The sequence below is a fragment of the Pristiophorus japonicus genome, chromosome 1, assembly GCF_044704955.1.
Source record: "Pristiophorus japonicus isolate sPriJap1 chromosome 1, sPriJap1.hap1, whole genome shotgun sequence".
In the NCBI taxonomy this organism is placed as follows: domain Eukaryota; kingdom Metazoa; phylum Chordata; class Chondrichthyes; family Pristiophoridae; genus Pristiophorus; species Pristiophorus japonicus.
Genome location: NC_091977.1, coordinates 234071393 through 234084236, shown reverse-complemented (window position 1 = coordinate 234084236; position 12844 = coordinate 234071393). Strand labels below are relative to the sequence as shown.

General features: G+C 41.2%; 1 protein-coding gene across 2 annotated transcripts in view; it reads right to left on the bottom strand.

The window, feature by feature from the left end:
* Positions 1–12844, bottom strand: part of LOC139269157 (uncharacterized protein KIAA1958) — a 140609-nt gene that overhangs the window by 28143 nt on the left and 99622 nt on the right. For both annotated transcript variants that reach the window (XM_070888275.1, XM_070888278.1), the window contains exon 3: positions 1079–1245. In XM_070888275.1, coding sequence (XP_070744376.1) covers positions 1079–1245 — 167 coding nt within the window. The remainder of the gene's footprint in view (positions 1–1078; positions 1246–12844) is intronic.

The following is a 12844-nucleotide window of genomic DNA, read 5'->3' as shown; positions in this document are numbered from 1 at the left end:
AAGAAAGTAAACTTGAAACAGTAATTTCAGAAACTCCAGAGTAAGATTCAGGGTTGTAAAGGATAATTTAGGATATACGACAAGAAGTATTTCTTTACAAGGTGAGAGATGAATAGTTGAAATGCATTGCCTAAGAAACAACAGCAGAAAGATGATGGGGTTGGTATTGTTGTAGGATGAGATCAAATCTTGCGAGAGAGGTTGCCAACCTTCCAGGAATGTCCTGGCATCTCCAGGGATTGAAGGTTAATAAGCCTGGACACTGCAGAGAACAACCCAGGAGAAAATAATTTAAAAAATTTTTTTTTTTCCTCTGTTTTTTTGAACACTTTTATTTATTAAAATATTGGAGATGGGGAAAAAGGCTGTTTGACAGGGAGGGGCGGTTGGAGACAGGAGGTCATGTGATGAAACATTCAGGAATGTGTCCAACTAGAATTGGCGACCCTACCTACACAAATCGAGCAGCTTCCCTCTCTCTGGGTTGACACCTTGTCTCTACATGCCAGGTCCCCACATGAAGGTGAATAAGACCAAAACACCCGGTTCTCCCACTGCTTATGTTAATTCACCGTGCTCACACATTGATCAAATTACATAGAATGTACAGCACAGAACAGGCCATTCAGCCCAACTCTCCATGCCAGTGTTTATGCTCCACCCGAGTCTCCTCCCATCTTTCCTCACCTATCAGCATATTCTTCTAATCCTTTCTCCCCCATGCATTCATCTAGCTTCCCCCTTTAAATGCACCTATGCTATTCACCTCAACCAGTCTTTGTGGTAGCAAGTTCCACATTCTCATCACTCAATTCAGGCGCCTCTGAATCAGTCTCCTTCTGCAATTCAACCAGGTGAATAAAAGATGGTTGAAGTGAATATTAATCTGTGAAAGAGCTATTCAATTTAGTCTCACTCCCCAGCTATTCCCCCATCGCCCTGCAAATTTTCTTCCCTTCAAGTATTCAACAATTGGGAGTGTCTCGTCTTAATAAAAGCACCAGTTGGGCTGAATGGCCTGTTTCTGTGATGTACGTTCTATGTAATGCCATTCTATGTAAGTATTCAGATGACCTACCTTGGTAATATCCATGAATTGCTTTAGCTCCCGTGTCACACACCAGTATCTCCACACATTCAGTGAATACAGCGTCGCCTTTGTGGTGTTGGCACTTACAGCACTTGTGCAGAGCTCCTTCAGTTCTCCATCAAATGTCGGAAACCTGTTGAGTTTTCCAGAAAGGGCTATATAAAACAAAAAAAAAAAACAACCCACAGGTGATGGCCAAGGTTACTTACAAAAAGGAACAGTGCCTTACACGAACAACAAACCCCTCTGGAGGGGAAGGATGGCCAAGAGCTGGATGAGACATTATTAATAATAAAGTGCTGGTTTGATCCAGGTCAAGGTGGGAAACAAACTGATGTTCCAACACCGTGATCATCTTGGTCTGTTTAATCCTCAATATTGACTGAGCATAAATTGAGAGCATACACTAAATGGCCTCAGGTTGTTAAATATCTCTATAAATTATGCCCTCATTGTTAAATTATCTATTCTCTCCCCCACCCTCTTTACTGTCCTGACACCATGTAGCTTCTCAAGTGGGCCAGGCATACCACTCTGAGGACCCTGCCAAAGCTTCTCGTGTCTTTACTGACACCACTGTGCCAGCAAATGAGTTGGAGGTGGGGCCAGACTGACAGCAAACAGTCTATTTTACAGCAAAGTCTATTTAAGCAGTGCACTGCAGCAAATAGTTGACAAGAGTCTATTTAAAAAGAGGCTTTACGAACTATAGCAAATTCATGACCAACACTACAGCAAAGTCTCCTGATAAAAGCAGGATGATTTCTCCCGTAAAATGCGAGTGCAAGATAGTTGCAGTATACAAATTATGTGCGTAAAATCAATCCCAGTTACTTACTGCCGTCTCCAGGAGTGATTGACCGGCTTGGGGGGGGGGGGGGGAATTGTCTAATCAATCATCGCCATTCTGTAACTGCCCACTAATTTGAAGGTGATTGACAAGTGTCTGGTCTCCCTTGGTTGCACAGCCTCGATTGGGAACTCACCAGTTTAGAAACTCACTTCTTACCAATCCCCAGCACAATGCAAATTGGCCACATCACTTTCTTACACAACATCTACCTCCATAATTTCTTTATGATCACCCCATTATCATGCTGCCATGCTCTACCAGATATATCACACAGCAACCAGAAGTGCCTCAGAAGCCCACACTACTACTGTAAAGCTTGGCACGCAGTAAATATGAAAAATATTCAGGGTTTTTTTGAGTTTACGTCAAGTGAATATTCATATTCAGTTGTTGATTCTATGGTTAGATAGGCAGAAATAGCCCCATGAATTTAATACTTACTCCCTTTTATAAGGATATTGTCAAATCCTACAAGGAATAATGAGCACTATCAAAGTATCCTATGTGCTTTTAATGAAACCCCATTAAAACTAAATTTTAAGATATTAAAAAATATATATTTTTATATTGTTGTATGAACAGAATGTTGCAGCTTCCAGATTACCAGATCTAACTGGCTGACAGAATTAACTGGCTATTCAGTTGTTCACACAACATATCCTCCACAGATGAACATCTAAAATGAAGACTGCAGTAACAGCATTGAATATTTTAAGATCCCGATGCAGTTCAATAGGCAAATCACTGTGTTTTATTTATCTAATAATACCATCCGCAATGTCAGTCCGTATTGCACCCAGAAATAATCCCATTTCTAACTAATTCGAACCAATCCCACCTCTGGCTTATAGGAACCAAGGGGGTGAAATTGATTATTGGCAATTGCACAAAATGGGTGATCGCGAATTGGTAGCCTGATTTAAACAGAGAGGAAAATCGGGCGGGGTGTAAAACAGACTGGCGATTGGCTATTACCTGTTTTACGCTACCACCTAATATCTATTTCACCCAAAGACTCATAAAACATATACTGCAAGGTTGAAAATGTTGATACTTTAGGTTTCTGAACTATTCATCTTTGTGAATATGGTCATTGGGAAATTAAGAACATTTTCACGCCCAGCGAGTTTTTTTTTGTTGTACACAATAGCGACAGCTCAAGGTTTTGAACGCTCGTAGAAGACCGAAGTCAGGAATACTAAGTGGAGGATGACCTCAGCCCCTTCCTATCTCTGTAACCTCATCCAGCCCTAACAACCTCCGAGATCTCTGCGATCCTCCAATTCTGCCCTCTTGTGCATCCCCTATTCCCATCACCCCGCCATTGGTGGCCGTGCTTTCAGCTGCCTCGGCCCTAAACTCTGGAAATTACCTCCCTAAACCTCTCTGCCTCTCTATCCTCCTTTAAGACGCTTCTTAAAACCTACCTCTCACCTGTCCTAATATCTCTTTTTGTGGCTCAGTGTCAAATTTTTGTTTGAACCGCCTTGGGATGCTTGACAACATTAAAGGCGCTATATAAATTGTTGTTGTCAACTAGCTGATCTCAGTAAAGCTGGTGGTTGAGATGGTACATTAACCTCTGTGACCACCCCCACCGTCCCAACATTCAGCTACGCATCCCATTCCTGATCATGATCTGGTGACCCCTGCTGAGAAATGAGTTAGTAGATAGCAAGCTCGGACAGAATCAAGCCTGATTATCCCTCTCCCCACCAGTCAAGCAGCCTAATGACATCCATTATCTGGGCTAGCACATGGTGAATGGCCACTTGGCACGCTGCCAGAGGTCGATTCCCTTTCTTCTTACTTGCCCCTTCTCCAAGAACAATATACCAGGATGCTCTCATACGGCAAGTGGGCCTCAAGTGTACACAGCACAAATTAAGACACAATCATCTCCTGCCACCCTCCCCCATTTTTCTTCCACCTTTTACTAGGATCACAAACCATCAGACCAGTAATCTGATCCTAGAAGTACCACAAATATTTTTAATCTGCCTTTCTGTACATGTGTCAGATTGGTCTGGGAGTGAGATACCAGTGTTCCTTGCCTCCACTCTGCCACTACTACACCACATCTGAAACCACTGGTGCAGCCATTAGCTGGGCCCTAAACCCCACCACTCAGATACCGTGCATTGGAGCATCAACATACCGCCCTATCATTCCACCCTAAACGCAAGCCATTTTTAGTCAAGGTGAAATAACAGCCCATCATCAATACTGGGTCAATATCCTGGAATAAACTTACTTAACAGCATTGTGGGGGCACCATCGCCATTAAGGCAGCAGTGGCTCAAGGAAAAGGTCCACCAACACATTCTCAGAGCAGCTAAGGATCGGCGATAAATGTGACCATGCCAATGTTAACTCACATCTTGAGAACAAATAAAAAGGAGTGTGTTTCACTCCGATGTAGTGGCATCAGATGTTCAGATTCTTGTGACCTGTAATATTTGATGGCCATCTATTTTAGCCAGGTGAAGCTTCAGGTTATACTTCATAAATCGAAATGCCGTAACTGTGAAATGGGGCATTTAAAACATATTTTTCTCACCGGTTTTCTCTGTTTCCCTTTCTTGCAGGTATGGACTCCTTGATGGGGAACAGATCCAAGGATGGGTGTACCTCTCACAAGTGGCCATTACTCACAGGTGATCCTCAACAGAGTATCAGATTATCTGATTGAAGGGCATATCACAGCTGAGCCTAACCCTGTCCTCACCCAACAATATGGAACTCGCTACCACAGGGAGTAGTTGAGGTGAATAGCATAAAAGGAGAAAGGAGTAGAAGGATATGTTGATAGGGTGAGACGAAGAGGGGTGGGAGGAGCCTCGTGTGGAGCATAAATACCGGCACGGACCAATTGGGCAGAATGGCCTGTTTCTGTGCTGTAAATCCTATGTAAAACCCACAGATTTGCACATCTTGAAGGGATCCTGGATACTGATCTTCCTCACCCAGGAGTGATGAGACCAATTGGAGCACTCCTACCCATGCTTAACTCAACGAACAGTGTGAGAGGGGAATTGAGCTTGGAGCCTTCCTGGTCAGTGCAGCTTACATATTTACTGGATGAACGATTGGCAGATTATTGAAGTATCCCCTAACATTTCTTGGTTAGAGATTTCTCATGACTTGCAGTTTCCACCCTGCCCCCATCCCCCTCCCAGCTTTATTAATACCTGTTCACTTCACTACATCAAAACATATTGAAGTAAAACTATATTACTGAGCTGAGTTGGGCCCTAAAACAAATCTCAAAGCTGGAAGCTGATTGCATTTAATTTAGATTGTACTGTAGTGCAAGGCTTGGATTGTCTGAAATCTGTACAGGAATTCAGAGCATGAATTACATTACTTAGACACAATTCTATCCTCGTGACAAGCTGTATCACACACAGGGACACAGACAACGAAACAAACAAATTGGGAGGATTTGTCCTCCGTTCTCAATTCTCACTTTCTAAGAACATAAGAATTAGGAGCAGGAGTAGGCTATTCGGCCCTTCGAGCCTGCTCTGCCATTCAATAAGATCACAGCTTATCTTCTACCTCAATTCTACCTTCCCGCACTATCCCCATATCCTTTGATTCCCTTGGTGTCCAAGAATCTGTCAATCTCAATCTTGAATATACTCAACGACTGAGCATCCACAGCTCTAGTTGTCATTTAGTATGTGCCAAGACAACTGCCTGTTGCTTAAAACAGAGCAGTGAATTTAAGCCCATGAAACCATTCTTAGCCACTTCTGGAGAGCTGCTGTTGATCCAGTTGATATACTTTATACGCTACTAGATTGCAGCGGTACAATGCTCCCAGCAGAGTAGCAAGAAGTGCGCCCCATGGAGCTCTGCGCGCAAGGGGGAGTCTGTACGGATTAAGTAACACAGCATTACACAAAGGAGCCCCTCAGAAATGACAGCAATTCACTTTGGAAAAACCACAAACAAGCTCTTGTAATTAAACTGTGCATCTCTGCAGTAAGTTTCAGTCATGGCACCCATAAAGTTTATTTAGTGTCAAGGTCAGATTCAACCAGCAGTCTTGCTGGCTGATCACATTCTCCACTATAGTAGGCCTGTAGAGAGACCACTGTGATGTTAAAGCATAGACTCGCCAAGATAAATACACCTGCTCTCAACAGTCCTCAGTCCTACCGCAGTCAAGCGGCACTTCATCTGGGTTTCATTCCCAGCATTTGTGGGTGGAAATAGCAGTGACAAGAATATACTTCAACAACAAGAAACATTTATACAGTGCCTTTAATGTAGAAAAATGCCCCAAAGCACTTTCACAAGTTGAAAATATTTTATGCCACGACAGTCAATAAAAACTCCCTCGAAGTGGAAATATGATTTCCACTAAAAATGAAAACTTAGTTAATTCCAATTCCCATCACTACTCCAGAGATTACTGTCTATCCTGCCCCAATCGCTATAATTGAACTTTGCAATTCCTCAGTTTAAGAATATACAAACCTTTCACTTTGAGGTCAAGATTTATAACAACTATAACGTTCATTTATATAGTGCCTTTAAAGTAGTAAAACGTCTCGAGGCGCTACAAAGGAGCGTTATCAGACAAAATTTGTCAATCGAGTCACATAAGGAGATATTAGGATAGGTAATCAAAAGCTTGGTCAAAGAGGTAGGTTTTAAGGAGCGTCTTAAAGGGAGAGGTTTAGAGCGGGAATTCCAGATTAATAAACCATGAGCATTTAAGTTAGGAGTGAAAACTTTGGGGATGGTTCCTACGAGGTTGCCCAAGCTCATGCAGTGTTAAGAGTTACTGAAAGGGCGCACGCGTGTTTAAAAATGTGGGTAGACTGCAGCAGGATTGTCACTATAGCTCTATAGTCTCTGAAGTTTAACTAGTCATCATAAAATCAGCACTGCTATCCCAGGATTGCAATACCAAGCAGTGGGCACTTGAACAGGCAAATTCCAGCATCTAATGCCAAGCACAGTAACTGGAAGAAAATTAAGTTACACCTTATGCAATTGTGATATTCGAGCCATTCAATATATACTACAGTACGCTCCCTGTCACATCAGAACAGGAATGGTGTTTGACAATAAATAGTCAGGTAAAACATTATATAGTATAATGCGGTAAGGTATCTTCCCACAGAGAACATGATTAGGTTAAAATACTTAAATGCATGCACATTTGTTCTGTCCTACATAAGTGCCTACAAACCTTCTAATGCCAATTCAATTGCTATAATTAGCAAATTCCAACAAGATAGGTCAGCCTTTTTCTGTTTTTATAAAACAGACACACTCACAACAACTTGCCTTTATGTAGCACCTTTAATGTACTAAAGCATCCCAAGGCTCTTCACAGGAGCGTTATCAAACAAAATTTGACACGTAGCCACATAAGGAGATATTAGGACAGGTGACCAAAAAGCTTGGTCAAAGAGATAGGTTTTAAGGAGTCTTAAAGGAGGAGAGAAAGATCGAGAGGCGGAGAGGTTTAGGGAGGGAATTCCAGAGTTTAGGACCTAGGCAGCCGAAGTCAGGGCTGCCAATGGTGGAGTGATGAAAATCAGGGATGTACAAAAAGCCAGAATTGGAGAACGCAGAGATCTCGGAGGGTTGTAGGGCTGGAGATCAAAGGAAATCAAACAGACAGAAACATGCCAAACGTGCGTCAATGTGGCTTCTTTCCTGCTTGTGTTGCACGTTGGCTGCAGTCTGACAATTACATTGCAACTCTGATTCTACAAAAATACCGTGTTGATTCAAAGATTGACAGATAGGACAGGATCGGATCCACCATTTTTAATTTAAACACACATTTATTTCAATTAGTGCCACAGCAGTATTTAAATAAGGTTTGGTATCTGGCCTTTGAAAGTCAATGAGGCATTTGCCACAATAAGGCCGTGTGTAATACAGAGCAGGCAGCGGAAAGAGCGTGCAGCAAACCAGACTTCCCACCCACCCTTTCCTTCAACGACTGTCTGTCCCACCTGTGACAGAGACTGTAATTCCCGTATTGGACTGTACAGTTACCCAAGAACTCACTTTTAGAGTGGAAGCAAGTCTTCCTCGATTTCAAGGGACTGTCTATGATGATGAATACAGAGCAGAAATTAAAAAGCACATTCCACACAGCATGGGTGGGGCTTGTATACTTTCAATCATGCAATCCCATAATCGCAAGGACCTTGATAACCAAAGTAAAAGCTGCTTTGAAGTTAGCCTTAATAATGCAAACACACAGTTTAATGCTTAAATAGGACTCCTATTAATTTTAAAAAGCATTGAATTCTTTACCAGTAAAATGTTGCAATTTTGTTCACAAAAAATATTAACTATATATTACACACATACAGTTTAAGTGTTGTTTTCAGGTAAAACCGAGTTAGACGCCAGGGATAAATGGACCAAAGCACAGATGTCCATTAAGTCTATATTTCTAATGGAAACTACCAATCAAATGCAAGAAGAGGTCCTGCTCTGACAAAAACTGTCTGGTTGTCTAAAATCATGGGTCCGTCCACCATTTTTGCAAATCTTACAACTGCTGGTTCGACCTAGGTGAGCTTTAGTGTGACCATTGTGCTGCATGTTGGGACGGAGAAAACGTTTGAGTGATGGAAATGGAACATACATTTTAATAAATGGGAGATTCTAAAATGGTGACTATGTTGAAATTGAGGCCTGCTCCTCAATTTTTTCGAATTAAAATTGGCACAACAGAGTAGACAAGCAGAGATGATTTCCCAATCCACTGCGAGTTGCACTGTGCCGGGGGGCGGATAGCTGGGCAAGGCTGCCCACCACAGGCTATCATGTGCTCCCTTGCAGTCAACCAGAGGTAAAAGGGGATGGGCTAAGTGTCAAATTGGCTGCTTGGCATGTGCCTTGGATAAATGTGTGCCTTGAAGAATGCAGGAGGAAAACGCAATACGTCCTTCATTGGGGGCAAACGTCCTTGGGCCAGAAACAAACAAAGCAGCTTTGAATTATCTTAAAAACCCTTTTCAGGGCCAAGTTTCTCCAAATGAAGTATGAATTATTTTTAATGTTTCAAGATACTTTGTTAGACCCAGCTGTATGGCAGCTTGAATTAATCATTCCAACAACACTGAAGTGAAAAACCCTAAACCCACCACGTTATTATATTGTTACTTATATCGACTGTGGCTAGAAGCCACAGCGACGAACCATTAATCAGGAGATATCAAAATGATTGAGAATCTCTTAGTTATAATACTCCCCAAGCTTCTATTGTCAGCTGAGCCCCTTTATTAATTTACGACCTTGCAATCATCCCAAAATATTCATATTCTTTTCCAATTAGTGGGTAAAATTGGATAAAGGCTATGTTATTGTGTGAAGGCAACAGTTTTCAATAATGTTTGGGACAGCACATCACAGCACCTTACATTTATATAGCACTTTTAACATAGTAAACTGTCCCAAGGAGCTTCGCAGGAACGTTATAAAACAAAATGTGACAACGAGCCACAGAGATATTAGGACAGGTGACCAAAAGTTTGGTCAAAAGGTACGTTTTAAGAAGTGTTTTAAAGGAGGAGGGGGAGTGACAGAGGTGGAGGGGTTTAAGGAGGGAATTCCAGAGTTCAGGGCACAGGCAGCTGAAAGGATGGCCGCCAATGCAATGGTGGAGCGAAGTAAATCAGAGATGCACAACGGGCCAGAATTGGAGATCTCAGAGTGTTGTAGGGCTAGAAGAGGTTAGAGAAAGGGAGGAATGAGGTGATGGAGGGATTAGAACACAAGGATGAGAATTTTAAAATCAAGGCATTATTGCTGAGACAGCACATGGCTCTTTCATCTTTAGGACCTGGTCTTGAACATATTTGAAACTGTCGGAATAAAAGCCTTTCCTTTTCATTTGCAGTCCAACTTTTCAGCAAAATGAATTTGGCAAGTCAATTCATTTCCTAGTGGGGTGCAAGCCACAGCTCAAACCAGCCCTTAATTTGTCAAAGTTGATCAGTGAAACCACAAGTAGGAGATAGAAATGTCACATTGGTACAGTAGAACCTGCCCTTTTAAGGTTGGGGTTAAGGCAACAGTAGTGCTGGATTTTCGTAACAACCCAACTGGTTCACTCATGACCCTTTGGAAAGGAAAACCTGCCGTGCTTGTCTAGTCTGGCCTATGTGTGATTCCTGACCCACACCAATGTGGTTGATGCTTAACTGCCCTCTGAAGTAGCCTAACAAACCAGTCAGTTATATCAAAATGCTATGTGGATCCAGAAGAGCTAGCACCAACTTCACAAAATCTAGGCTGACACTCCAATGCAGTGCTGAGGGAGTGCTGCACTGTCAGAGGTGCGCCTTTCAGATTAGACGTTAAACCGATGCCCCTTCTTCCCGTTCAGGTCCCACAGCATAATTCGAAGAAGAGCAGGAGTTCTCCTCCCCGTGTCCTGACCAATATTTCTCCGTGAACCAACATCACTAAAACAGATCATCTGGTCATTATCAGCTTGCTGTTTGCGGGACCTTGCTGTATGCAAATTGGCTACCATGTTTCCTACATTACAACAGTGATTGCACTTCAAAAGCACTTCACTGGCTACAAAGCGGTTTGGTTGTGAGGTTGTGAAAGGTGCTCTGTAAGTGCAGGACTTTCTTCTTTCAATGTAATGTTGGAATTTTATTTTTGAATTTAAAAGTTAAGACATGAAAAAATAATATTTCAGTTCTCCTCCTCCTTTGCGAATAAAAATAATGAATAGTCAGTGCTAAAGAATCACAACTTCACAGAACAGTGATCAGACAAGTAAAAAAAACACTGAATATTCTAGATGAGAAGGTATACAAGATATCTCATGCTGTAGAAAATAAATTGCTTTGGGATTGCTAAATAAAGAACATTCATTCAGCGAAACAGAAATTCATTTTTTTTTATTAGTGATCCTTCAAATCGAGCCATAATCAAAATGTATAATTTGTTACCTTCAATGACAGATTTCTGATGACATGACACTGGGACACGAGGTGCCTTTGTAATCCTCAGCAGCATGATTTCTAGCCCAGAGGCACCACATTAAAATAAACTAAAAACTAGCCAAGTGGAGAACACAGCATGGTTTATTCATTTATTATCTGGCAACTAGTTCAGTTTCTACATACACAGAGGAAACTCTGAAATAGCATGCAGCAATCAAATAGACAATTATTAACAATTTTAAAAACAGATTAGTTTTAAGTGTGTTTTTTTTTGTCTTTTTTTTTAAAAAGAGCTCTACATATTTTTGCAAGGAACATCAAAGACTTTTGCCTACCAATCAATTCAGTCATGAGTACGGTACTATACCAAATGTGCAAATGATACCCCCAACCCCTCCAAACCTTTCCCCCCACCCCCCATATCCCAACACACCCTGAATGCACAATACTGAAACACCTGAATAATTTAACACAGTCTGCAGGAATTGACAGTGCACACGTAAAAAAATTATTAAAATCAAACTTGTACGACATGGGCATACTAACTCGGAGCAATACAGAGTCTTGAAACTTTGATTGACTAACTTGTAAAGAAGTACAACACATGGGAAAGGAGGGAGGAGGAGACGCAGAAGTACATCATCCTTTCCGACCCCTTCTGTTCCTCCCCCTCCACATACAACTTTCTGGTCTTTAACCAGAAATAGAAGAAATCCAACAATTCAAAACGGTGCACTGTTGATTTTTTTTTTGGTTTCTCACGCACACCAACAAATCAAATAGTATGAAAGAATTGATTGGTGGAGCCTAAATATACATTGAAGGCTCTTCAAAATCAATAACTAATTGATTAGCAGCAAATGTTAACAGTTCTAAAAAATATTGACAATTTATGTAAATAAGAGCACCTACAAAACATGCTTAGTCTGCACTGCAACAATACCACTTGATTACAAAATGCATAGAGATTTGCATGTTTTTTAGCATGACAGCAACAGTTCATTTTGACAAAATACTGTTTAGAATTTAGACGTTTAAAAAAAAACAAATTAATGATTAGTCTTTGAAAATTTAAAAAAGAGAAATCGCAGAGGCCAGGGTGAAGCTCAAAGCCAAAATACATAGGCTTTGCAAATAAAGTACTCACATTCCCCTTAATCATAGGGTCAAAGTTCATGATTTTATAAGGTGCACCTTGTGAAATGAATGCTCAGAGTGTACACATTTTGAATTTGGTGCATAATATAACCACTGCATTAGTAGAATGGTGAATAACATGATTTTAATCACAGTATGATAACTTGGCTAAACAGAAACACGAGAGATCATAAAAAGAGCAGAATCAGTCACGGACAACCTGCTTGAACCCCTTCTCAGCCGAGTATGACAAAAATGTATCCTTCCAATACGAAGGCCAACAGTGCAAAGGCAGCCTAGTAAAATTAACATTGCCCAAACCAAAAAGGTGTTGCTCTACCTTTTACAGCAACGGACCTCAGGGCTTTAAAGTCAATTATAATTTATCAAGAAAAGAAAGGTTTCCAGGTTTCAGGCCTAGCTAGCTGCAACTAAATATGCACCTTGTAAGGAGGTGGGGGACTACATTATGGGTGTCCGGGGGGGGGGGGAAGAGAACTATTACTCAATCCCCTCCCTAAGCCTCGCTACCTCTCTTTACTCCTTAAGATACTCATTAAAACCTATCTCACTTGTACACTAATATCTCCGTGTGTGGCTCAGCGTCAAATTTTGTTTGATAGCCATGTTTGATAGCGCTGTTTAAATGCAAGTTGTTATTGTTGAAGTGCATCACGAAGAGGAAGCAACACAAAGCAACTATTTGAGGCACTGAAAAATACACTTTGTAAAGAAAGAAGAAAAATAAACATTATATTGTACTGTGAGCCAGTAATTAAGCCAATCAACCAAAAATTTTTCCCGGTGCTTAAA